At 40.9% G+C, this 27157-nt stretch overlaps 3 protein-coding genes across 5 annotated transcripts; 1 reads left to right on the forward strand and 2 right to left on the reverse strand.

The window, feature by feature from the left end:
* The first annotated feature begins 1691 nt into the window (after positions 1–1691).
* Positions 1692–5092, forward strand: LOC113299937 (trifunctional UDP-glucose 4,6-dehydratase/UDP-4-keto-6-deoxy-D-glucose 3,5-epimerase/UDP-4-keto-L-rhamnose-reductase RHM1-like). Of its 2 annotated transcripts, none has more exons than XM_026549076.1 (3): positions 1692–2006; positions 2633–4220; positions 4310–5092. In XM_026549076.1, exons 2-3 carry the CDS (start codon positions 2649–2651, stop codon positions 4757–4759), a joined length of 2022 nt encoding a protein of 673 aa, XP_026404861.1. In that variant the 5' UTR covers positions 1692–2006; positions 2633–2648; the 3' UTR covers positions 4760–5092. The 2 variants fall into 2 exon arrangements, with proteins under 2 accessions (XP_026404861.1, XP_026404852.1); XM_026549067.1 differs by having other exon boundaries at positions 1693–1918.
* An 856-nt stretch (positions 5093–5948) lies between these two features.
* Positions 5949–8724, reverse strand: LOC113299945 (F-box/LRR-repeat protein At3g59200-like). 2 transcript variants are annotated; one of them, XM_026549082.1, is made up of 4 exons: positions 8391–8510; positions 7384–8184; positions 6803–6967; positions 5949–6360 (listed from the first exon to the last, which is right to left on the reverse strand). In XM_026549082.1, exons 2-4 carry the CDS (start codon positions 8131–8133, stop codon positions 6076–6078), a joined length of 1200 nt encoding a protein of 399 aa, XP_026404867.1. In that variant the 5' UTR covers positions 8134–8184; positions 8391–8510; the 3' UTR covers positions 5949–6075. The 2 variants fall into 2 exon arrangements, with proteins under 2 accessions (XP_026404867.1, XP_026404863.1); XM_026549078.1 differs by having other exon boundaries at positions 7384–8724.
* A 723-nt stretch (positions 8725–9447) lies between these two features.
* Positions 9448–11900, reverse strand: LOC113299958 (ER membrane protein complex subunit 8/9 homolog). The gene is made up of 6 exons (XM_026549092.1): positions 11678–11900; positions 11169–11374; positions 10922–11068; positions 10751–10810; positions 9898–10067; positions 9448–9798 (listed from the first exon to the last, which is right to left on the reverse strand). The coding sequence occupies exons 2-6, from the start codon at positions 11370–11372 to the stop codon at positions 9768–9770; spliced, it is 612 nt and encodes a 203-aa protein (XP_026404877.1). The 5' UTR covers positions 11373–11374; positions 11678–11900; the 3' UTR covers positions 9448–9767.
* Between the last annotated feature and the right edge of the window lie 15257 nt (positions 11901–27157).

A 27157-nucleotide genomic window follows, 5' to 3' on the forward strand; every position in this document is an offset into this window, starting at 1 on the left:
AATTATCTACTTTTACCCGGCCTGCCCGGCCTGAATTTGTTTCCGGACTCACAAATGTTAAGCCTGACCTGACCGACCTGTCTTAGTTTTTGGGCCGGGCGGCTTGACCTGCCCGAATTTACACCCCTAGCGATGACTCCAAGTCCTCCTTCCTTCCCTGGAAAGTGGAAACTTGTACGACAAAGAACGTGATTGCTGCCGACACTTTTATTTGTGTTCCAACTTTACCCTCAAGGACCTTAATAATTAATCAATGACAAGTAGAGAAACTCATGACGGTGGGCAGCAATAAAACTTGTGAGCGTCTATTATTGTCATTACGAAAGGTACCAAAACAGATCTCTTACACATGCTCGACTAGTACACGCGTTACGTCACAAAGGCTAGACTTCTTTTTCATGTTCTGTCCAAGATCTGGCTTTCTTCTTCGTGTTTGTTACTTTTGTTTAATCAAATCAGAATTAAATAATATTTCAACAGAAAATGAATTTTTTTAGACAAAACAAACGAAAATTCTCTTTTGACTAACTATCACAACAGTCATTTTCCGTCGAGCAATTATTAAGGAGTCCTGGGTGGGATATATTGTTGAAATTCAATGGAAACTCACTCACCACGGCAAGCTATACCAACCCAAATATCTACCTTTTTCTTGGTGTCTGTCGGTTACTCTCCATTTATTTTCTAAACAAAATTCATTTTCCCTATGTAAATTTATTCATATCGTCTCGTACCTAACCAGTACTGCTTTTGCATATATAAACGGTCGATATAAAATGACAGTACCCTAACTGTTTTATTTTTAGGTCAGACATGTTTCAACGGTGCTCGGCAGCATGCAACTTGCACACGAGTTGCATGCAAGGAGATATGGTACAACTACCCTAATTCAGTAGTACCAACATATGCCTGCCAAAATAAAAGAAAGAAAAAAGTGGTGGCGATACAGTCGTTAATGCATGAATGTAAATTTATTTTTGATCGACGAATGCACGAGTGTAATGTCCCCCTCTTGGGGTGGATTAGTAAGTCAAATATTCAACAAATTTTTATTAGCCATACCTTTAGTAAGGATATCAGCTACGCTATTCGCTTTCGGGGAGGATTCGTAGACAATATCCATACAAAATTAAACTATTTTTTCTTCAAATGACAATAAACTTGAATCAATATTTTGATGATATGTATTCTTCTTACTAATTCTAAATTCATACCAAAAATGGACACAGTTTGATATACTAAATCTGACCATCTACTAACATTGATTTCGACCGTTAATTTTTAACAGTTGATTTTCAAAGTGGTAGAGGGTGGTCTTATAAGTATTTGGATTGTGCTCACGACGAGTACCTACAAGTCGAGTTTCAAACTCAAACAATTTCAAACTCAGGTCGCTATTATTATCACTCAACAACTTTACCACTGTATTACAGTGACATTTACGATACGATTTTTTTTCAGCTTGAAAATTTTGCATAGTTGAATCACTTCCAATTTCCAATACTTCTCCGCTCCATTTCTTTTAGCAGCAGCAGCAGCATGCCTTCTCCACTTCTCCCATAGACTTGCACAGTTTGAAAGTAATTTTTTGAAAGTAATTTTTGATTGGTAGACGGTAACGTACGGTTATAAGAACACGGTGGTGGTAATTATTTTCGTGCATTATAAAAATAGAAACTTAAATACGAAAATGGTGAGTCCGTCCCTCTTTTTAAGAAACCAATCTTAACCAGCCACCATCAGTTCTTCGCAAATCTCTCTCTGGTCATCATCTTCTCTTCTCTTTCAGAGTCTCTTTATATTTCGGAGATATATCCACCAATAATATCTCTTTCCTTAATTGTCTCAAACATATATATAAATTTCTCACCTCCTCCTTGTTTCTCATTCTCCTCGTAGATCTGGATCCCAAAACATTGTAAGTCAATTCCCTTTCTTCTCATTCTCAATCAGATCTCTATATTTTTCTTCTCTGGATTTAACCTATATATCTCCTTGTTATTGTTGTAAGTATTAAAATGCTTTTTTCTCTTGTTTTATCATTGTATCTTATTCGTTCTAGGATTGATCCGTTTGTTCACAATTTTTTTTTATGGTGATCGGAATAACTGATTCAGCTCTGTAGATTAATTTGATTTTGGATCGGATATACGGATCTAATTCTGTTTATTTAATTCCATTGTGTAGCTGAAAGTAGGGTTCTAAAGAGATTGATTTTAGTGCTTTGTCTGCGAAATCGTGTTTTTTTTTGGTCGGTAGTGATTATTTTAATTTGGTTGGGAGAATTGAGTAAATGTAATTAGATAAGTTTAATTAGGAAAATTAAGTTGATCTGCATATGATCTCTTGGATGTTAATGTAAAATTTGTACTCTTGTGAATTTTGAGCTCTTTTTTGTGTCAGTGAGGTGTGGAAAATCGAGATACATTGGTTAGGTAGTGGAATTTTCTTTTTGAAAACACGCTTTCCCAAATTGAACAGATATCCTGATATGGATGTGACCTTTTCATTAACAATTAGAGTAGTACAATTTTTATTATGTAATGTTTGGTTTAAAGTTGCTAACTTTGATCTTGGTTGTTAATTCAATAATTTGTTGTTCTGAGACATATTTCTGTGTTTCAATCTGCAGAGACTGACTGATAAATATGGCGAATTACACACCGAAAAACATCCTCATTACTGGTGCTGCTGGTTTCATTGCATCACATGTTGCCAATAGGCTAATCAGGAATTATCCTGATTATAAGATTGTTGTCCTTGACAAACTTGATTATTGTTCCAATCTCAAGAACTTACTTCCTTCTCGGTCGTCACCTAACTTTAAGTTTGTTAAGGGAGACATTGGAAGTGCTGATCTGGTCAACTTCCTTCTTATTACCGAGTCTATTGATACAATTATGCACTTCGCTGCGCAGACTCACGTTGACAATTCTTTCGGGAACAGCTTTGAGTTCACCAAGAACAACATCTATGGAACCCATGTTCTTCTAGAAGCTTGCAAGGTTACTGGTCAAATCAGAAGATTCATCCATGTGAGCACAGATGAGGTTTATGGAGAGACAGATGAAGATGCAGTCGTGGGAAATCATGAGGCTTCTCAGCTTCTCCCAACTAACCCATACTCTGCAACTAAGGCTGGAGCAGAAATGCTTGTGATGGCTTACGGGAGGTCATATGGTTTACCTGTCATAACCACCAGAGGAAACAATGTGTATGGGCCAAATCAGTTCCCTGAGAAATTGATTCCAAAGCTCATCCTCTTGGCAATGAAAGGCAAACCACTTCCAATTCATGGGGATGGATCCAACGTGCGCAGTTATCTTTACTGTGAAGATGTTGCTGAGGCTTTTGAGGTTGTTCTTCATAAAGGAGAAATTGGCCATGTCTACAACATCGGCACAAAGAAGGAAAGAAGAGTGATTGATGTTGTCAAGGATGTTTGCCAACTGTTCTCTCTTGATCCAGAGGCAGTTATCAAGTTTGTGGAGAACAGGCCATTCAATGACCAAAGGTACTTCTTGGATGATCAGAAGCTGAAGAATTTGGGTTGGTCAGAACGAACTTCATGGGAAGAAGGTTTGAAAAAGACTATGGACTGGTACTTGAAGAATCCTGATTGGTGGGGTGATGTTTCTGGAGCATTATTGCCCCATCCAAGGATGTTGATGATGCCCGGGATTGAGAGATTTTGTGATGGGTCTGAAGATAGCAATGACGTCTCCTCCAATGCAGACAGCCTTGTTCAGAACGAAATGGTGGATCCAGTTCAAAAGACCACCAATCCCCCCACTGCAGAACCATCATTGAAGTTCTTGATATATGGTAGAACAGGGTGGATTGGAGGCCTCCTTGGCAAGATCTGTGAGAAACAGGGTATAGCATATGAGTACGGAAGCGGGCGTCTGGAGGAAAGGTCCACGCTGGTGGCCGATATTCAGAAGGTCAAGCCTACTCATGTTTTCAATGCTGCAGGTGTGACTGGTCGACCCAATGTTGACTGGTGCGAGGATCACAGAACTGAGACCATAAAAACCAATGTTACTGGTACCTTGACCTTGGCAGATGTTTGTAGACAGAATGGATTGCTGATGATGAACTTTGCTACTGGCTGTATATTTGAATATGATGCTGAACACCCAGAGGGATCAGGTATCGGATTCAAGGAGGAAGACATACCCAATTTCGCTGGTTCATTCTATTCAAAGACCAAGGCCATGGTAACTTCTGTCACCTTTTTGATTTCTTGTTTCATATGCTGATTATTTATTTTTTTGTAACTGAAACATGATTTTGTTTAATGAACCAGGTTGAAGAGCTGTTGAAGGAATATGACAATGTTTGCACTCTCAGAGTCCGCATGCCCATTTCTTCAGACCTTAGCAACCCACGTAACTTCATTACAAAGATCAGCCGTTACAACAAGGTTGTTAATATTCCAAACAGTATGACAGTCTTAGATGAACTTCTTCCAATTGCAGTAGAGATGGCCAAGAGGAATTTGAGAGGTATTTATAACTTTACAAACCCTGGTGCTGTGAGCCACAACGAGATCTTAGAGATGTACAAGGAATATATCAACCAAGACTTTAAGTGGAGTAACTTCACACTTGAAGAACAGGCTAAGGTAATTGTTGCCGCTAGAAGCAACAATGAGATGGATGCGTCTAAATTGAAGAATAAGTTCCCCGAGTTATTGTCAATCAAGGACTCTCTGATCAAGTATGTGTTTGAACCCAACAAGAAAACATCTGCTTGATATCTCACAGATCTATGGATGTGTCTGCATTTTGTATTAGTTTGTACTTTGTAGGGGGTAGTTATATTGCCTATATCCTACCACAAGGCGTCCACTGTTTTTCATCTTCATCAGTTAGTTTTTCTGCTCATTATTCTCTATTATTCTGATCAAGCCCTTAGAACTTAGAATAAACTAGGCTATTTCTGGTTGTTATCATTCCCTGTGTTTGTTAGTTAATTCGGGGCTTGCTTATTGTTTCTTATATTGGCATGTAAGAAACCTTCATTTATAGATTCTTTATATGTTTTCATATGAATTTAAAAGCTTTTAGGGGTGGTGGTTTGTAATTTACTTGATTTTAATTTATGGTTCTGTATTTTTCTTCTTTTTTAGGATAGTGATTATTCTTTACATTAAAATGGAATTTTTCAGTTGTCATTTTTTACAATTTTTGTTTTATTTTTTATGTTCCTTGGAGTTTTATATTTTTGGAAGAAACATCCCATAATGTATAACAAATGGAAATGTACTGTTAACATGCCGAGCAAAAACCTTAACTGTTAACATGTGCCTGGTCACGAACCAGAAATGTCGGAAGAAAATGATCCAACTGTAGATATGAGGCTCATTCCGTGTGACACAGTTCAAACGTGTGGATAGGATATTTCCATGTAGCTAAACTGATGAAATATGATGCACGATATTGGTGCAGTTTATCTGAAAGGGAGAAAGAACCATGCGCATTAACAAGATTGATGAGCATTCAACATCTACTAACATTTCCAATAACCTCTTCAATGAAGAAAACAAGAAGAGTAAATTCTATTCAGATATGCCTTTGCTGAATGGTAAAACTGGATGGTAAAAACAATTGTTAGCAATGCTTGAAGATTGAATAAGTATGTGAAATCAGAATTGATTTAACGTGAACCAAAACCTAGACTCCAAAACTTAAGTTTTCACGGGGATTTTTGAAGGTCCTGAAAAATAGAGGGCATCCTCCCTTTGTCAATTTATTTCACTAGAATCCTTAAACACCACGGCAAGGCTGCAAGCAACTTCATCTATGGTAAATTGGTAATCATAATAATAACTCGTCATTGTGTAGAATTTTTACAATCAGTCAACGAACATAAATCTTAAATCTGATAGTTGGCTGTTAAGTTTTAACCTCTCACCATAATGTTGACAGTCCAAAGTATCCAAATACCAACAACAGTCACTGAATTACCCGAAAAATCTTCAAAATTTGTTACGCACAATAAAGAATTAAAATGCTAAATACAAACAATAGGGACTTAAAGAGCACTAAAAGCAGATAACCCTCATGGTAGTTACCTACTCAGATTTGTAGGAAAGACCTGAACACCTAAAGAGGCTCTTGGAAATGTCACTAGTTTCTCATTGAATTCCACGAGTTTTCCTTCTTTTGAAGCAGAACTGCTAAGAACAACTTTCTCCAAAACCACGCCATTCTTCAATAAAAATTTCAGAAAATTGAGCTCATTTTCTTGTCCTTGGATGCATTGAATATCAACTAACTTGAGATTTTGCAGCTCGCATGACGGTGATGACTCTGCATCCCAATCTTCTCTATCACTTTCTGAACTGAATGCTTTCTATACAAAAAGTATCAGAAAATCATATTAACCACAAAAGAGTTCTTATGCACAAAATGTCTTTGCAGACACTTCATTTACAAAAATCAAAAAGAAGAATGATGGAGACCTGATTACAACATTGATATAGTAGGCTCATGTAAGGGTTTCTTCTAAACAATGTAATAGTTGAATGCTTGAAAGAAGGAACATTCATCCGAGACAATTTGTAGTAATTCACATATGCGACTGGTTCTGTCGACAATTTTATTCTTACTATTGTATATAATCATCTCAATGTTGTTTCTGATAACTAGCTAATGTTAATTTTTACAGAGATCTTTACTATACAGATCTCATAGCGAAGGTTGTAAACACATAGTAACTGGTAAGACTAAGATTGTCAACAAATCACCCTTTCTAAAGACAGAATAAATATGAAGAGAAAGAGTTTGGTTATTACCCGTTTCAATACGATGCAAAGAGATTGCACAAGTGGAGAGTTCCTCAGTAAGTATGTTATTGAATGAAGGCAGTTTCTCGAAAGGCACGTTTTCAGCTTCAAATGTTGAACGTTAAGAGACATATGAGGATGACTATCTAATAAGCCAGGGGCCTCTGAAAGAACCTTTACACACAAAAAAGGCCAATATTCATAAACATGATGCCTTACAACAGGGTTCAAACCACAGAAATACAATTGATAAGTAAGGAGAATGTTCTAGTGTTAGTGGGAATGAAAAAGAAAAACTGTCATCCAATGATATGGGAATTCAATAGGTAATGTGTCAGTGGATGTGATCGCGACTTAATCTTTTTCCTTCATACGGAAAACCACTTGTCAAATTACTAATTTGGTAATTCACTGAAAAGAACGTTGAATGCAACTGAAACAGTAATGAACAGATAGTAAAACCATGATAACCATCCATCACTTTGAGTCTGAGGGCGGATATTCTAAAACCCTACCTTATTAGGTTTTATATAAAAGTAAAATAAAGAAATTTAAGAATGTATAATTGCAAATATAATAAGTGATCATACCTCAAGAAAACTAGATGAAAGTTTCAGATATATCACGTTGCGCAACGCACCTAAAAGGCTCATCATACCCTTAGCATATGGTTCTTTCTTCTCTGCTGAAAGCCCTGTAAAGTATTTGATGTCTTCAACCTCATCTTCGTCACCATCTCCATCCTCATCTTCGTCTTCGCTCCAGTCGTCCTCATAATAATCATCAGAAACTTCATCTTCATCCTGGTCATCCTGATTTTCATCCTCATCTTCATCTTCATCCTCATCCGCTTCCTCTTCATCCTCAATTTCATCTTCACTCTCATCCTCATCCTCATCTTCATCTTCACTCTCTTCGTCATCATCATACTCATATTCATACTCATTCTTATCTCCATAACCGTATTTGTCTACTTTCAACCTCATGTTAATATCAGCAGTAAGTAGAGAAGAAAGATTCTCTAAAGTATAATCTTTCAATATGAAATCTTTGCAGATGAAGGTTACAAGGTTCGGTGCATATAACTTCACAATCCTAGCCCCATTACGAAAACAAGGCCGAGAATAATCTAACTTCAAATACTTAAGTTTAACAGAATGTATATTAAGTCTAATGCTGGAATCTAGAACTGTTAACGATTCAAGAAGTGGGCAGTTTGAGAAAAACCTATCAGTCAACTTATCGTCATTGAAATTAACTCCATCGAGCTTTAGAAATTGAAGTCTGGGTAAATACATGACACTAGGTAATTCAATATCTCCGTAATACGTTCCACCCATTCTCCATTCCAACTTCGTCAACGATTTACATGTGAACAAGCAAGTAGGTACCTTAACTTCCATAGAAACATCGGCAATATCAACAGATAATTCTCGAACATTACAATTTACAAGAGCAAGAGTCCATGTTAAAAGACAATTTTCTAAATCGCCTTCAATTTCATCAGCACAAACAAGATTAAACTTCATTACATTGGTTCTATCACGAAAAACGAATACCCTGTCTATAAAATGAATAAATGAATTGAATTCATCACCTGATTCGTCGTATATATCTGAGTCGAAGTTAAGGGTAGGCACTGATTTCCAGATATATCTCCATGTTCTTGATAAAAGGCTGGTATGAATCACATATTTCATGTCCAGAAATGAAAGTATGTGATGAATAAGGGATTCTGGGAGTTTAGTTAATCGATCTTCATCATTCAAAATTGGAGATCTTATTGTTTCCATTGAATCAAACGAGGAAAAGGGAATTCTGGATTTCCTTGTAACCCTAATTGAAGATTAGTTAATCAGAGCGATCGAAAAATCGATATTTCCAGTGCGGGGAACCCATACCCGCCTAATTTTACTTACTTCTCCTCTTGTTTCCGCACTATAAAGGACTTCACTAAAACTAGAGGTGTTTGGACACCGCTCAATAAGAAATAATTGCCTTTCGCCTTTGCTTTTGACTTCGCCTTTGCTTTTGCCTTCTGAGAAGCAGAAGCACTTTAGAGTTTTAGTTGCCAAACAAACACTTAGGTCAGTGAGGGAGCCAGTAATCTGGGATAAAATCCTTGGGTTAGTCGCTGTTATCGCTGATACTTGATCTTTTCATGACCTCCAATATTGTTGGTTAGAGGTTTCAGTTCCGGTAGCATAGGCAGCCTTGCGCAAGTGTCATTGGCCATTTTATACTATGTCATTTGCCTGCTTCCACCATTTTCACGGTTTTCCGCACTCGGAAATTCATGATCTAATCATGTGCAGCTGTTATAATTCCGTCTGTTTGTTTAGAGCTTGTTTATCGTAATCTAGTGGTAGTGTGGTGCTCCTTAAGTATTCGAGGTATCTAAAGTACTTATTTTCTTGCTGCCCTTGTTTCTTGGTTATGTTCCTGGGGCTTCCATACTATGACAATCACAAGTCTTAGTCTTGTTTAGGCGGGTTCTGAGAACTCTCCTCCCCTTTAGTTTCTGAATCATCACGACCAAGCTTGGCAAATTATACATCCTCTGCTTGAGTTGCAGCATACTTCTACTAAACTTCATTATGTTAACTTGTCAAAACATAAGATTCAAACTTGACCACAGATGCAACTCAATAAGAGGCATTAAATTGAAAACTTCCAATTCAAGCTCAGGGGGTAATCACTATCTCAAATATAGAAAACAGACCATAAATTAAAATCAATAAAATTGCAAACCACTCCTGAAGCTTTCAAGATCATCTGGAAACATATAAAGGAGTTTCCTAAAGGGAGTTTCTTACTTCACAATAAGAAACAACAAGACATGGTATATAAAATTGGAAGTAGCCTAGTTGAGCTATTCTAAGTTCTAAATGCAATCAGAACAAAGATAGAAAACAAAGTTGTATAGATCAACTAGAAAATACGCAATGACTACTGCTTAAGTACCAACTGCAAATTACTTGAACAGACCAGGATTCAACCAGTCCCTGCAACACAAGATAATTTATCATCAACAATTAGATACAAAAGAACAACCTGTGGCACGATATGAAAGGTAACAGAGCGTTGGATTCATCCTTTCTTACTTGCTTATGTCATCAAGGTGATCATCAAAATCAACAACTTCCTGCCATTTCTCAGATGAAATACAGTCTAGCAAGACTATGTTTGATGACGGCTCCCTGATGGTCAATCGACCACCTCCATCAGATCCACCACCTTGCCTCCAAGTTTTAGATGCATCCTTTGTGTAGAACTGCTCCAAAGAAATAACCACAGCTAAGTTATATCATGGCCAATGTATTTAAATAAGTAATAAATGATTTAGATAGAGCTATTCAACTGCAAACGCAACAACACAATATACGCCAACTTATGCATGCTTTGGTTTTTTTTTTTTTTTTTTTTGAAGATAAAAGGTTAAAATTTTATTGAAAAAGAAAAAGAGAATACAAGAGTAGCGGCGCCTAAGCGCAACGAGAGAAGGCTGAAAAGCCAACCCAAACACATAGCTGGTACAAGCTAGCAGACCTAGCAGACTAAAAAAAACTCAAAAATATCACGCCAATTCTACCGCTTCTTCCTGACAGGGGCTCTTTTTCCTCGACCTAAATTCTCGTTGCTCGGACCTAAATCCTTGTAATTGTTATCAACATTTCATCCTTGAGTATGGCACTCACTCATCTGATAAGACAACTACCATGTAACAAATTAAAAAAAAAAAATACAGTGACACACATTGTATAGAAACGGAGAAATTCACTATTCTAACATGAAAAGAAGGAAAAAAAATAAAATCAGATGATGGTTCATTAAACTCTATAAACTAGAGAAGGAAAATGGCATATGAGATATGACTCTTCAAATCATCTCTATGCTGATACTAACTGGCACATACTAGACAATAGACAAGTTCAGATATTTGAAAAAAAGACTAACCTTGACAACTGGGCTCAAGCCTTTCCCTTTTGGAAGAGCTTCCAGCTTCTTATTATCCAACTGAAATTGTAAACAAACTCAATATATCATCTAGAAGCATTTCAAAAGAATTATTATAACACACTGCACTTCGCTTAATAAATTAGCATAATCAATCCACATGAAACCTACCAAAATCACAACAGCTTGAGGAAAGTATTTATGAATTTGATCCCCAATTCTCTTTGCAACATTTCCCAGCTCAACATCATCGTACCTCTCATTTCCATGATAATAACCAACGACACTCATACCTTGGGATCCATAATGCTCTTCTATCTAATCAAATAAATTAATGGATAAGTTTCAAACCCTAGATAACAAAAACAAGTATTGAGTAATAAAGTTGTTTTTGTTTTAATATTTAATTTGAAAATACCTGAATTAGAGCAAGTTCAAGAGCTGGTAAAAGACCAATCTGAGAGTGAGAAAGAGGTATTGAGTCAGAGATCTCAATAACATCGTCTTTACCGATACGACCAATGAGAATACCATTAACAGATGATGTCTTGTGTTTCAATGCATGAAGAACAAGTTTGATGTATGCATTCTGTCCAATCTCGTACTTCAATTCACCTCCCATCTCTGTACAAACCCAAAATATAAAATTTAAGGCAGAGCTGTTACAGATTTTAGAGTTTGTTTATACATACAAAGAAGATTAATTCGCAAAATAAACTGTGGTTTTCGTGGCAGATAATGGAGTTTCTAAGCTGAAGAGACAGAGAGAACTTTTGAGACAAAAATTTAGATCTACCCTAATTAGGATCAACGAATTGGAACAGTTTACCCTAAGACATTAGAACAGTTTTAAATTGCACAGTTAATAACAACCTTAATCAACAAAATGGAGATTGTCAAATTGAACGAACAAGAGAGAGAGGTTACCTTAGATCTGGTACGACTATTCACTGAAGTGTGTGATGTTTGAGCTCAGGTTTGATTCTGAGCTATTCTGAGTTTTCTACTGGGAAATATTATTTGGAGTCGTCCCGTTTCGTATAATTACTCGATCTTTTTATCAGTTTTGCTAGGTAACAGATTCAAAAGTAATCGAAAAGTTAAATTGCGACGTGCAAAGAAGTTTAAGCCGGCTAGGTCCGGGAGCAAACACATGGATAATTTTAGATCGGGGAAAAAATAATATTTTTATTATCAGGCCCAAAATTAATTTTGGTTTCTATGACACCCATGATTATATGAATTTTCGAAAGATGTCTACATAACGAGTTCAGGGGTATAATTGGCAACACAACTTGGATATAACACATCTAAAAAACCGCGCCTTGTAATTTTACAAATTTTATATCGTTGAAAATCTTTTAAAGAGAGCTACACAACGAGTACAAACAACAATATCAAATTATTTTTTTCACGAAAAAATCGGAGGCGATCTTCATTTTAGGAAAAAAATCAAAAACTTAATACATAACCATTATGTGGCCACCAAAAACGATGCATAACACATTGTGCAGAAAAGTTGATGCATAATGCGTTATGCAGCCATATTTTTGGATACATATCAAGTCATGCATCAATTGTTTTATTTCAATGCTTACAAAAAGTGGTTGCATAATGCTTTATGCATCCATTTTCACGACTGCATAATATGTTATGCAGATGTTATTGTAGGTGCATGACAAGTTATGCAGTCTTTTTTTTTGTTGTTTCAATGCTAACAAAAAAGTTGTTGCATAACAAGTTATGTAATAACTTTTTTAGATGCATAGCAGGTAATTGTTGCATACTAGTACATTCGAGTTCAGTAGGACCATCGCAATCCGCCATTTTACGTAGATAAGAGAAGAAACATGAACAACGTACCCCCATTGACAAAAATAAACATGAACAACCCTTCTAAAATGGATACAGTTATGAATCAAATTCAAATTCACATAACAACAATCTTATGTACATTTTAAATGTTACAAATATAAAGGTTTTTCCTATTTCCCATCCCCATTTTCCCTATTTCCAGTCCTCCATAATTCCTATCCCCAATTATCCTGAGTATCACCCATACAAAATTTCTAAAATCCTAAATACTATCTCTTCACCTCTTATTTACACCAACAATAAAACCACACCACAACTAAACAAAAGCAAAAAACAAAAAAAAGAAAATCTGGGTAGCAAATCACATTTCCATCTCCATCTCTACCATCGACCATTATCTCTTCTGCTCCATCTCCATGATTAATCACCACTGACTATATGGAAGGAGAAAATTTGGTGTGTGATGTAGGCTAGATATTAAAAATGGTGGAGGAGAGACCAGAGCATCATGTATTACTTACGATTATACTATACTGATTGAATTAAAATTAGTTGGAGCATTTGAGTTAACGATTTACACTTTGCTGATTGGATCATGCACTGATGTTTGTTATCTAGAATTTGTAACCATGTGTTAGTAATTAGAGCATCCACTTCCTTTTGCGTTAATTTAACCGTGTGATTTGATTGTATATTCACGAGTACTTCAAGTCCTAAAGGATGATCACACTTTTAAGACTATCCTGCTGATTAACAAAGTTAATTATTCACCTCTAAACTTTGTTTACAAAATAGGTTCTAGTTAGAATTAACATAATCCGATTGATCTAGCATCCAGATATGTTTTCCTAGTTTTTCAATAATGAGATTTTTCATAATATGGTTTACCGATTAATCGCCGACAAAGAAAATTAAATGACGAAGATAATGAAATAGGTATAGTACGATAATTAATTGAATCTTAATTTAGGATTTCTAACTTGATCGTTTTTTTTTTCCTTTTAATTGAAAAAAGGGATTAATGAAGAAGAAGAAGACAAATAGTAAAAGGTATTGGTGAGTCAATTTGACTTTATGGATAGTATATAGGAAAACTTAAAATCAAAAAATAAATTGATTTTGGTAATGCTGAAAGGGATGGGAAATAGGAAAAATGGGTGTAGGAAATAGGGAAAACCAATATAAATCACAATCCACAAATACGTAAAATGATATCAATATATGGATACAGTTATGAATCTAAGCTCTGTACATGCTGGACATCAAGAATGACATAAACAAAAAGACCCTAATTTCATCAAAAATGAAATATCCCTCAACTTTTGCACCACCTCTAACTCTAAACTACTAGTCCTGAGGTGCATTTGAAAGTACACAGATGGAAATTTCAGGTCCTGCTATTTGAACAATAACAGTATATACAAATTGTTTACAAGTATGAACCGGAATCTACAAATACGTAAGCGAAAATCCATTATCAGTCGTCAATGTATACAATTCCACCATGACGAAGTGAAAACAGTTAAAAAAGAGAAATCCATTAACCATACAAGGTTCTAAATGCACATTAAGCCTTAATTCACCAAATTGGCATAAATATCAACACTAAAATCATAATTATCCCACAAAACACACAAAAATAGGGTTTCGTGTCCGAAATTCAAGATTGTGAAAAAATGAAAATCTATACCTGTCTGGTTACTGTGATTTCTGAATGATCTTTATAACCGAGCGGGCTACGAATCGAATCCGAATTCTGAAAAACAACTGAAACAGTAGCTTTAACAGTAGCTTTAGTAATTCCAACTTGGCCCTGTTTATACACCAATTCCTGAAGATTAGAAGCCCGTACTTGTTTTAAATTCGTGATTCCAAGTATGAAATGGATGGAATCAAGAATATTTGATTTTCCTGAACAGTTTAACCCCGTAATTGCATTAAAAAATGAATCAAATCCAATTCTAACAAGATACGAGCAAAACAAATTCATACTAACCCTAACAATGTATATTTCTTTAGATTCAAAAGATTTAAAAACTGAATCGTATATCTAGGGTTTACAAAATACGAAGATGCCGAGATTTACCAATAAATTGAAGCTCCAATAAAGAACTGAGACGAAAGCAGGGAGAAATAAGATCAGATTCAGTTTTTTTTTCTTATAAATCGAGATTTGGTTTATGTAGATACGAACTGGAGAAGAAGAAGAAAAAAGACTGAAACATAATTTCAGAAACTATGGGTTTGGGAGATATTTTTTCCTAGAAAATGGGTGTGCGCCTGAGTTTTTCTGGGCGTGGGTTTGTTAGTGTAAAAAATCTGAAAAAATGGGTGTGGTAGTAGTTTTCACTTTTAGATTTCTAGGACTATTACTGGGGCCTGCCTCCGCCCACCAAACCTGCTCATGGACACCCAACTTAGAAGGCCTGCCTCCCCCACCAAACCTACTCATGGCCACCCAACTTAGAAGTAGACAATTCAACTGTAGTCGTGTTATTTTCGCCTTTTGAATTTCGCAATAGTATGCATATTTGATTCTCTTAATCGACGTCAATTACAACCTAAGAGTGAAAAAGCGGGGGTACAACAACCACACCCAATATTTTGCTTAGCAATATGTATGGACTAACTCCAATATACTTTTAAGAGAATCAACTAGACAGTCAGACTCAATCTTAATAAAAGTATATCAAAGAGTTATATCTCACTTTCTCGAATCAATACTTACTCAAGCAAATAGAAATCTGCGAGTCTAATTGAATACAAGAGAAAACACTTGAACGATACCAAAGACCAATGTTCAAGGATCAATCAATTTCAATCAACAACCAAAGGTTGGATTTCCCAATTGATCGATTCAAACGCACAACCTGTGATATTTCAATTATATAACAAAATATAATGCTGTTGATGGTGGTTTTTAGCTTAGGGTTAAAATCGTAAAACCTTAGTCAGACAGTGACGCCACACTTGAGTAATAATGTCGCCACTAGCATATTTATTGAACCATTTAACATGTCTGCGTAAAATTACCAGGGTACTGACTGGCATCATCTCTGCACATTCCAGCCGCACCACCATGCCAATGGCATGCCATGCCAGCCACGTCTCCGCGCCAAAGGCATGCCAACCATGTCAGCCGCACCACCGTGCCAATGACATGCCATGCCAGCCATGTCTCCGCGCCAAAGGCATGCCAACCATGCCAGCCGCACCACCGTGCCAATGGCATGCCATACGAGCCACATCTCCGCGCCAAAGGCATGCCAACCATGCCAGCCGCACCACCGTGCCAATGGCATGCGATGCCAGCCACATCTCCGCGCCAAAGGCATGCCAACCATGCCAGCCGCACCACTGTGCCAATGGCATGCCATGCCAGCCACGTCTCCGCGCCAAAGGCATGCCAACCATGCTAGCCGCACCATCGTGCCAATGGCATGCCATGCCAGCCACATCTTCGCGCCAAAGGCATGCCAGCCGCACCACCATGCTAGCCACATCTCCGCACCAAAGGCATGCCAGCCGCACCACCGTGCCAATGGCATGCCATGCCAGCCACATCTTCGCACCAAAGGCATACCAACCATGCCAGCCGCACCATAGTGCCAATGGCATGCCATGCCAGCAGCGCCATAGTGCCAATGGCATGCCATGCCAGCCACACCTCCGCACCAAAGCCATGCCGACCATGCCTCCATGCCGCTGGCTGCCAAACGAAGGGTTGCAACAACCAACGACCACCCTTCCTTCTGAGATGCAAATCTCAACCGTCCAAGTTCGCCACCAAACGCGTGGCAAATTTTGGCCCAATGCCAAACCCTAATTTTGGCCGCGCCTAAACTATGCCAAAACACTAATTTTGGCCGCGCCTAAAACTATGCCAAAATCCTAGCTTGGCCTCGCCTAATCCATGCCAAAGCCATGCAGGACATGCCTCCATGTCGCTGGCTGCCAAACGGAGGGTTGCAACAATCAACAACTACCCCTCCTCCTGAGATGCAGATCTCAGTCGTACAAGTTCGCCACCAAACGTGTGGCAACTTCTGGCCAATGCCAAATTCCACGGTTTATGCCAAACCCTAATTTTGTCGCGCCTAAAACATGCCAAAGCCATGCCGTCCATGCCTCCATGTCGCTGGCTGCCAAACGGAGGGTTGAAACAATCAACGACTACCCCTCCTCCTGAGATGCAGATCTCAGCCGTACAAGTTTTCCACCAAACGCGTGGCAACTTCTGGCCCAATGCCAAATTCCACGGTTTATGCCAAACCCCAATTTGGCCGCGCCTAAAACATGCCAAACCCTAATTTGGCCACGCCAAGAGCATGCACGAGCCATGCTTCCATGCCGCTGGCTTCCAAACGGAGGGTTGCAACAATCAACAGCTACCCCTCCTTCTGAGATGCAAATCTAAGCCATACAAGTTTGCCACCAAACCAAACGATTTGTGGCAACCTCTTGGCTGCGATGCCAAAATTCCGCGGTTTGTGCCAAAACCTAATTTGTCCGCGTCAAGAGCATGCACGAGCCATGTAGGCCAAGCCTCCATGCCGCTGGCTGTCAAACGGAGGGTTGCAACAATCAACGCTATCCCTCCTCCTGAGACACCGATCTCAACCGTACAAGCTTGCCACCAAACCACACGACTTGTGGCAACCTTTTGGCTACGCTGCCAACTGTTTAGTCACGGATACCCTTTCTCTCAAGATACAAAATCTCTACCGTTGAAGGTCGCCACCGAACCGGCAAGCCTCTCAATTTTAACTTGCCAAATAATAGCAACACGCTACACATTTTCCACGAAAACACTCGAGACATCAAGACATGTCACAAACTGGGGGGATGCTCATCAGGGTATTAGTATGGCGATTTACAGCGTGCGGCGTGCAATACGCTCGTTACAAGAAAGTGTCATAAGAGTAAGGCGGTTAGTAATGACAGGAAATAATGGTGAAACGTATCCTTCATTATGGAAACATCAATTCCAGGTGTTACCCGTTACCATTCTCTCACATTACTCAACCGTTTCCGCTTCTTATGTGGCCAGGGTACGTTTTGTTGCGACTTGTATAAATAGGTCTCACCTATTGTTGATGGTGGATTTTCATTTAAGGCTAAAATTATAAAAAGCCAAAAAAATTATGCGCTGACATCCTGCAAAGGATAGAGCCACTGATAAGTGATGAATACTTCTCCAATTTACTAATTCATCCAGGTTGGAGCATGTAGCAACAATCTCTTATACCCTGTGAATTTATAGCGTTATCAATTAATACATGACTAGCCTTGTATTTCCTGTTCCGCTGAACTCTCATTATTAGTGCGGCATGACGACTGAGTGTTGCTCTCAGCAGAATAACATGAATCTCCAAACGTTGATAATGAGGTATGCACGAAATACTCGTACAGGCTACATCTCTCGGTGTGTTATACTAGCCCGATTAAACATATTTGAATTTGGATTGTCCATATCAGTTTCAGAAACAATCACGGCCACACAAGTCGGCCGCATGATTTAACCAGCCTAAAAGATCCTCAGCAGGAGCAGGCTACCACCTTAATGACCACCAGCGGGCCCACTTACGCCCTTGTCGGTAGAATATATACCATGCCACCTAAACTACCACTGAACACCAGCCTGAAATTGGATGTCCAGGCTGGTATGGGGCGGCTTGGAGGAGACGTGCGAACAAGGCCGCCTATGGCAGTCTCAAAATCATCACTTCCGTCCAACATCACCAACATGGTTGGACGACATAGATTGTCCCATGACCGGATGCACAAGCGTGTCCTGCACACCAGCGGCCCCCTTCACGCCTGCATAATCGATCCTCCCCTGACCTAGCCACAGAACCATGTACGGTTGATGAAGATGGGACGACGTGAAAGCTTAAAGGGTCGCAGGAAATTCCATTAAAGGTCCCAAATTGATCACGACCATCCAACTTCACTGGCATGATTGGATGGCTTAGATCGGACCCATAGCCACCAGGCAGGTATTGGCGTGTTCACCACCGGCCCAACATGGACCCCACATGGTCGGCCTCCCCAAAAGAGAAGCGTGGCTTGCCAATTCGTCTAGCCAAAGCAGCGTGGACGTGAAACCCTAATTAGGGTTTGCGACACATCACATGTGTTGCAAATCAGTCTCAACCATCCATCTTCGCAGGCATAGATGGAGGGCGTAGATGTAGATTCAAAGGGCCCAGAGCATGTCAACACAATCACCGTGGGCCCGCTTACATACATGACTAATCGGTCAAGACCAACTATGGTTGGTCGTCTCGATTCGTGCGCCCAAACTAGGCATGGACGCACGTTTTCAATTGCAAATCGATCTCGACCACTCAACTTTGCCGGACAAATTGAGTGGCTTACATCACATCTTCACGGGACAGTGAGGTATGGACGTGTACACTTGCCTTCCGACTGCACGCCTGACTGATCGGCCAAGACCGACCGCGGTTGGTCGTCTCGAAATGTGCGCCCGAAGTAGGCACGACGTGCGGTCTTCAATTCCTTTGCGGCATGGGATTTCTGTCGTAAATCAATCTCAGCCGCTCCTATTTGCCAGACAAATTGAGTGGCTTAGATCGCATTTCCATGGGACAGTGAGGTACAGACACCTACACCAGCATGCCGTCTACACGCATTCTCAATCGGCCTTGCCAAAAACGTGTCCCATGCCTGGATTCGACCAAGATAAAGGTTGGTATTCGAGCACCACCTAAACCCTAATATGATGGTCGCAGATATGGGTCACAAGCCATCTCGTCCGTCCAACTTCACCATCCTGGACGGACAACCTAAGACAGGAGTTAGGCGACCCGTGAGGTATGACCACAATCACCGTCCACCACTCTTCTACACAAAGTGATCGGTCAAGTCAGGGCTTACCTATACAACCTACAAAAAATCACTCGAAGATGGTTGGACGTGATGCTATGCTTAATCCGTGACTTATTCCGTTAAGCCTTAAAACAACGATGCTTCATACACGCTGAATATCTTCGATGCGTTACATTCATAGAATGCACACGATATTTCATATATATCGACTTCCTAAATAACTTAGTTATTTAACCTAGCATCACATGCTTTCTGTGGGTCCCATGATCCACACACTCGAGACATTAATCATGTCACAAACTGGGGGATACATACTGGGGTATTGGTCTGGCGGTTTACAACGTGCAGCGCACAACGCGCCATCACAAGAACGTGTCAGGAAGACATGGACGGTTAGTGATGATGGGAGAAGTGGGCAAGACTGATCGTGTGACACTAACACACGCAACTCCACTACTCCATCACTCCACTTTCTCCACTTCCCACGAGAAACGTGGGTAAGGCTCAATGACTTGTATAAATAGGTTCTCCTCCCTATTTCCAGAAAAAGACAACAGAAACCAAGTGTTGATACAACCGTATCCAAACACCAGAACTGATATCTTACATTCTGCAAGCCAGTTCAGCTTTCTGATACACGTCATACACAGCCAACACCTCCACAATCTCAACACCTTCTTCGCTTCCCTCCCTAAGACCAACCTCATCTCCTTCACTTTGTGACCGAAGCAAGTCTGGAACGACCATTTCTTGGTTTAGGTCGGATTTGTACAGATTGATTTCTCGAAGCACAAGCACTCCCGTGCAGTGCATTTGTATAGGTTTTAGATTCATTTCTCATCCACACACCCCAAATTACCAAAACCAGCAGAAATAGTTTTCACCCATAAACAATTGGCGACCACAATGGCAGGTTAATCTCTCGGTTGTAAAGTCAATTTCTTCAATACCATCGATCGGTTTCAAGATGGTTGGTCTTAGGACCGCCTCAACGGCCTCAAATCCTGGTGATTCCTCCAACGGAGATACCCCTCCTCCCAACGGCGTACCTGATGGTATAATCAGGAGACTTCCAACGTTGAGTGAACTAGCGCGGGTACAAGAGATTCATACGAAGAACATGGAGCTAATCAAGGAAGCGATAAATGGCATACTCGATCTCCTCGTCAAGATCACATCAGAGATGAGCGTTCCGGAGACTTCTACACCGGGGACTGGTCCCTCTCAAATCAACAGCTTTATTACGAACCAGAGACTAGTGGATCAGGAAGTGGCATCTCTAGTGGAAAGTTTGTGTGAACTTTTACACCTCTCGAAGAATCAGCGGGCGGAGACGTTTGTTGTGATTAACCAGATAGCCCTGGATGTACACCTGGCTCCTTCACGTCCAGAAGTCCTAAACGCATCGGAAACATCTGTAAATAATGTCACATTTACAGAGGACGACATGATGGCGGAGGAAGGTCACAACCGGGCCCTGCATGGTACCGCACGCATCAAGGGTTCAGAATTCAGGAGGGCCCTCATCGACACAGGAGCATCTTCGAATGTGATTACTCTCAAGACTCTCAGGGAAGCCAAGGTTCGCCCATGCAAGATCGTACGACAGCCTACCACAATGACAGACTTTGAAGGAAACCAAACCAGCACATACGGGTATGTCAATCTGAATTTATCAGTAGGTCCCGTTCAGTCAAAAGTGAAATTTGAAGTCATAGAGAAGGAGTCGGACTATCATATGATACTAGAGAGACCGTGGCTTCATGACAATAGGGTCGTCCCTTCAACGTATCACCATTTCCTGAAGACCATGCTGAATAAGGAAGTCATCCGTATTCCTGCATCATTGTCTCCTTACGCACCAATAGCGGAGTGGAACTGTTCGAGCCAAGGGAAACTCCGCGGGAAGGATCAGACAAAGTCCTGTGCATCCCACTCCCCATGTGGGCGTCAATCCAAGAGGAGGACCGACTTGCATCATTGAGGGCTATCCACCACGACGCACCTTTGCTGACCAGGCACTCTTCTTTATCCGGTGAAACCGCAACCCATGTCCACACCAAAAGGGAACGAGCTTTCGAGGCAAGTCGTGATCAGAAGGGGAAAACGATATACCGACGCCGTTGTTAGCAATTAGCATGGGAGACTGGTACCCAGTCTCTCCTCCCAGTTAAGTGCTTCAAAAACGACGAGCTACAAGAGGAGGTATTGGATGCTACGTGACAGCTACAAGATGGCACCAACTCCACAACTGGATGCTACGCGACAGCTACAAGATGACACCAACTCCATAACTGACGATCTCGAGATTGTTAACATTGGGAATGAAGAATCTCCCAGGCATGTCTCTATTAGTTCGACTTTGTCCACGGACGAACGCGCGAATCTTGTCCAACTTCTCAAGGAGTATCAAGATGTATTTGCCTGGACATATGAGGAAATGTCTGGTCTGGATGAAAAATTGGTCACCCATCATCTACATGTCGTACCTGGATCCAAGCCGATCAAACAGCCTCCGAGGCAATTTAGACACGAAGTGGAAGAGCAAATCAAAACCGAAATTCAGAAGTTGCTAGCTGCCGGCTTCATCAAACCTATTCATCATCCGGCCTGGTTAGCTAATGTGGTTCCAGTAAAGAAGAAAAACGGACAGATCCGGTGCTGCGTGGATTTCAGAGACTTGAACAAGTGCTGCCCCAAGGACGATTTTCCTCTGCCCAACATCGACATGTTAGTGGACGCCACCAGTGGACACGACATGTTCTCCTTCATGGATGGTTATAGTGGCTACAATCAGATAAGGATGTATGAGCACGATGCAAGTAAGACAGCCTTTCGAACCCATCTTGGAAATTTCTACTATACCGTTATGCCATTCGGTTTAAAGAACACCGGTGCAACGTATCAACGCGCTATGACGGCAATCTTCCACGACATGATGCATAAACAAGTAGAAGACTATGTGGATGATATTGTGTTCAAGTCAAGAGCTCGGGCAGACCACACAGGAGTCTTACACAAGTGTTCGAGAGGTGTCGTGAATACAAATTGAAGATGAATCCTCTGAAATGCGCTTTCGGTGTCTCTTCAGGCAAATTTTTGGGATTCCAAGTGACTGCAGAAAGGATCAAGGTGGACCCGTCCAAGACTCAAGCCATCCTCACGATGCCGCCACCACGAACTGTGAAGGAACTTCAAAGCTTCATGGGCAAGGTGAACTACATTCGACGTTTTATACCTGTCCTGGCCCAACTTGTTGCCTCATTCACCCCCTTGCTAAAGAAGGGAGCAAGCTTCGTTTGGACCGCAACTCAACAGGAAGCATTCTGAAAGATTCAACGAATACTGTCATCTCTAGCCATCATGAAGTATCCCGTCCAAGGGAAGCCGCTTTGTCTCTACACCGCCTTCAGTGATACCGCTGTCGGGGCCTTGCTCGCTCAAGAAGACGATGAGGGAGTCGAACGTCCTATATACTACTTCAGTCGAATATTAAGAGATGCTGAACTCAGATATCCGAAGGCGGAGAAAGCATGTTTAGCTCTAATCCATTCCATTCAGAAGTTCAGACATTACCTGTTGTCCAACAAGGTGGTACTCATATCTAAATCTGACCCTGCGAAGTTCTTACTTTCAAAACAGGTCCTGATAGGAAGGACGACCAAGTGGATTCTCCAAATGTCAGAGTTAGACATAACGTGTGCATCACCGAGAGCTATCAAGGGGAAAGCAGTCTTAGACTTATTAGCATCATTCCCTGGGAACGCACTACGGGACTACACGAGGATCTTTGTGGAGAATTTCCAGACATCTCCGTTGTCGAGGAAGAAGTGTGGCTATTGTATTTTGACGGCTCCACCACTCCTAGCAGTAACACCGGAGGGGAAAGCGTAGTCTTAGTATATCCAACTGGGGAAGTATTCTCGCACTCCTTCAAGCTGTACTTCCAATGTACCAACAATTCAGCAGAGTATGAAGCCTTTCTCAAAGGGTTGTCAATAGCCAAGCAAGCAGGAGTCACGCGCCTGGAGATAAGAGGTGACTCCAAGCTACTGGCGAATCAGATGAATGGAGTATATGCATTGAAGGAAGTGACACTAGATCCATACCGATCAGAAGCACAAAGGTTACTAAACTACTTTGCTGATGCAACCATAACCCATGTTGGTCGCAGCAACAACAAACACGCCAATTGTCTAGCAACGTTGGCGTCTAAATTGAAGTTCGAAGGATTAGAATAAACCCTGACAGTAAAGAGGAGAACCGTAGAATCAACATGGCTGTCACAATACAAAGACACTGAGATTTGCGATTGGCGAACTCCGATCATTCAGGAGCTCAGCAGCTCACTTTCCCAAGGAAAGGTCAGTCTCAAAACCCTGCAAAACTTCTTCATGCTTCATGGTATGCTATATCATCGAAACCCGGATGGTTCCCTATCAAGATGTCTGGGGGATGATGAAGCACAGCTGTAACTTAACCGCGTTCACAACAAAATTTGGGGACAATCACGGTAACGCTTTATCGACGACTTCAACGCCTGGGCTATTACTGGCCAGAGATGGAGACTCAATCCCGAATACTTCAGAAGTCCTGCTCGAATTGTCAAGCGCCACCACACCAATTGGAGGTTTTTAGTGTGAGTCACACTTGGGACTAGAGAGAGCCGTACGTTAGTTATCTCCGCGACGGGGCAACTCCTGCTAGCCAAAAGGATGCCGTCAAGATGAAGCAAAAGGCCAAACGGTTCGTGTTTCACAAAGGGATCCTGTATCCAAGAGCTTCAGAGGTGATCTGTTGCGGTGCTTGGCTGGGGTAGAAATCCCGGTTATGCTGAAGGAAATGCACGAAGGGGAACATCAAGGGAAGATGAAACTGTTTCTCCAGATACACGAGAAATACTATTGGACAACCATGGAGGATGACGCAGCCACTTTTGTTCAAAGCTGCCATAGATGTCAAATCCATGGGAACCTTGTTCACGCGCCTTCCACCCCTTTACACTCGATAAGCATTCCATGACCATTTTACAGTTGGGGACTGGACATTATTGGGAAAATCAATCCGCCATCATCGAAACAACACGAATATATCATAACCGCAACAGAATACTTCACTAAATGGGTGGAGGCCATTCCTCTGCGAGGAACTACAGGAGCAACAATTGCGGCTTTCATTAAAGAGTATATCATTTGCCGTTTGGTGTGCCTAAGCATATTATCACTGATAATGGCACTCCCTTCGTCAACAAACAGGTATGAGAGTTACTTAAAGAATATGGAATTAAGCAGGTCTTCTCCACTGTCTACTACCCTCAAGGAAACGGACAAGCTGAGAGTACCAACAAGACATTGATCCGGATTATCATTCGAACGGTACATGACAATCCTAGAGAATGGCACGACCACCAATGGCGCTATGGGCATACCGGACGTCACCTAGAAGCTCCATTGGAGTTTCTCCATACTCACTTATTTAGGGTGCAGACGTAATTCTATCAGCAGAGATCAAAATCCCATCATCCAGGATTGCAGCAACAACCGGGGTCCACTGGAACGAGGCTGAAGCATCTAACTCCAGAGTAGCTGAGTTAGACACTCTAGATTTCAGAAGAAGCAAAGCAGAGGAACGCATTCAGGTGTACATGAATAGAATTTCCAGGGCGTATAACAAAACTGTGAAACCACGTGTTTTCAAAGTGGGAGATTTGGTCTTGAAGACGGCCAAGCACATCCAGCAAGACATGTCTGCACCAAAATTCTCACCGAAATGGGAAGGTCCTTATACAATCACTAAGGCTTACAGTACCTTCTACTACAAGATCATCAAGGTGGACGGGGCAAGTTAGAAGCAGTCATCAATGGAACATGGCTCAAGGCATATCATGCTTGATCATTGTCCGCTTCTGTCTCACGACACAACAATACAGGCATTTATTTTCATTACACGTTCGAATTATCAATTTTGCATTAATGAAAAACCAATGCAATTTATTCTACAAAGATGTTCAGAAATCTTCTTGACATGAACGTCATTAACAATAAGAGAATACAACTGAATGCGGTTTAGAAGAGGCCATCCAGCAGGATATAGTTCCTTGAGAGCATCATCTTCAACCTAGCTTGATATCTCTCTGTCCTATTCTTCAAGTTCTGTACTACCTGCTCCACCTTCTCCGATTCAGCGGCCAGAGCCTTTTCTTCTTCCAATATAGCCTTCGCAGCAGGAACTACGTTCGCAAGGATGCCGACTCGATCAACGTTGATGATGTCAAGATGCTGTCGTAGCCAACCCACATTGAATCCCATCAATTCACAGGTAGACACCATGTTCTCCCACTCTTCAAATTTTGATTCGGCAACGTTACGGATGGAGACACCTTCCATCTCGGCAATTAGCGGAAGAAGGCAGTTTACCATAGTAACCAAAGCAGATGCACAGTGTTTAACTACATTCTTGGTTGCAATATGGCCATACCTCTTCCATACTTTTGTTTATAAAGGCACAAACTCCTTCCGCACCAAGAATCCGCCGATGGTTCGATAGCTGGAAGACAGACATTTCATGTGAATATCGAATGGAAGACCTGCATTGGGATATTCGTAAGACGAGATACCTAAATCTGCATCATCGAGGTCAGCAGGGGTGATTTTGTTTGAATTCGAAGGAAGAGGACTGGTCAAATCATCATCATCGACCACTGTCACACATGGGCGTCTCTACAAAAAGGGGGGAGAACGAACTGGTACGGCCTTCCGGCGAGCACGAACAGGAGAGTCATCGCAAAGCTGTTCATCTTGAACCTCAGATGGGCGTGCACGTTTAACAGAAGATCCTGGGTGATACGAAGAGGATGATCTGTTGTTGTTCGACATGTTGAAGAGATAGAGTTTCTGCAAGAAAAGCCTATCAATGAATGGCGGTTTTAAACCCCGCATACATGTTGAAGAAAACCCTAAGAAAGACCGAATCAGATACAACAGAGCTTATCCTGAGGTCTCAACGCCGAACAAGTCGTGCTTTTCTCCCAAACCCTAGTTTGACCATCTCCACCTGGCGATGTTTATGCGGTAAATATGTATTTACTCTAGCTTGGTCATTTTAGTATACAAATTTGTCACCATCTCGTGCCTACCGCACAATAGTGTAACCATTATATGCTAGGCAGGGGACTTAATGTTGATGGTGGATTTTCATTTAAGGCTAAAATTGTAAAAAGCCAAAAAATTATGCGCTGACATCCTGCAAAGGATAGAGCCACTGGTAAGTGATGAATACATCTCCACTTTACTAATTCATCCAGGTTGGAGCATGTAGCAACAATCTCTTATACCCTGTGAATTTATAGCGTTATCAATTAATACATGACTAGCCTTGTATTTCCTGTTCCGCTGAACTCTCATTATTAGTGCGGCATGACGACTGAGTGTTGCTCTCAACAGAGTATCATGAATCTCCAAACGTTGATAATGAGGTATGCACGAAATACTCGTACAGGCTACATCTCTCGATGTGTTATACTAGCCCGAATAAACATATTTGAATCTGGACTGTCCATATCAGTCTCAGAAACAATCACGGCCACATAAGTCGGTCGCATGATTTAACCAGCCTAAACGATCCTCAGCAGGAGCAGGCTACCACCTTAACGACCACCAGCGGGCCCACTTACGCCCTGGTCGGTCGAATATCTACCATGCCACCCAAACTACCACCGAACACCAACCTGAAGTTGGATGT

Source organism: Papaver somniferum, chromosome 1 (assembly GCF_003573695.1).
Source record: "Papaver somniferum cultivar HN1 chromosome 1, ASM357369v1, whole genome shotgun sequence".
NCBI classification, from domain to species: Eukaryota; Viridiplantae; Streptophyta; class Magnoliopsida; order Ranunculales; family Papaveraceae; genus Papaver; species Papaver somniferum.

Excerpts from the sequence above, each read along its gene's own strand:
- LOC113299937 (XM_026549076.1), top strand. The coding sequence starts at position 2,649 with ATGGCGAATTACACACCGAAAAACATCCTCATTACTGGTGCTGCTGGT. Across the intron at positions 4,221-4,309 it reads ATTCAAAGACCAAGGCCATG|GTTGAAGAGCTGTTGAAGGA; the intron begins GTAACTTCTGTC and ends TTAATGAACCAG.
- LOC113299945 (XM_026549078.1), bottom strand. The coding sequence starts at position 8,586 with ATGGAAACAATAAGATCTCCAATTTTGAATGATGAAGATCGATTAACT. Across the intron at positions 6,968-7,383 it reads TTTCATCTAGTTTTCTTGAG|GTTCTTTCAGAGGCCCCTGG; the intron begins GTATGATCACTT and ends TTGTGTGTAAAG. Across the intron at positions 6,361-6,802 it reads TTTGCATCGTATTGAAACGG|AAAGCATTCAGTTCAGAAAG; the intron begins GTAATAACCAAA and ends CTTTTTGTATAG.
- LOC113299958 (XM_026549092.1), bottom strand. The coding sequence starts at position 11,372 with ATGGGAGGTGAATTGAAGTACGAGATTGGACAGAATGCATACATCAAA. Across the intron at positions 11,069-11,168 it reads TTGAACTTGCTCTAATTCAG|ATAGAAGAGCATTATGGATC; the intron begins GTATTTTCAAAT and ends TTATTTGATTAG. Across the intron at positions 10,068-10,750 it reads GCTTGAGCCCAGTTGTCAAG|TTCTACACAAAGGATGCATC; the intron begins GTTAGTCTTTTT and ends TCTTTGGAGCAG.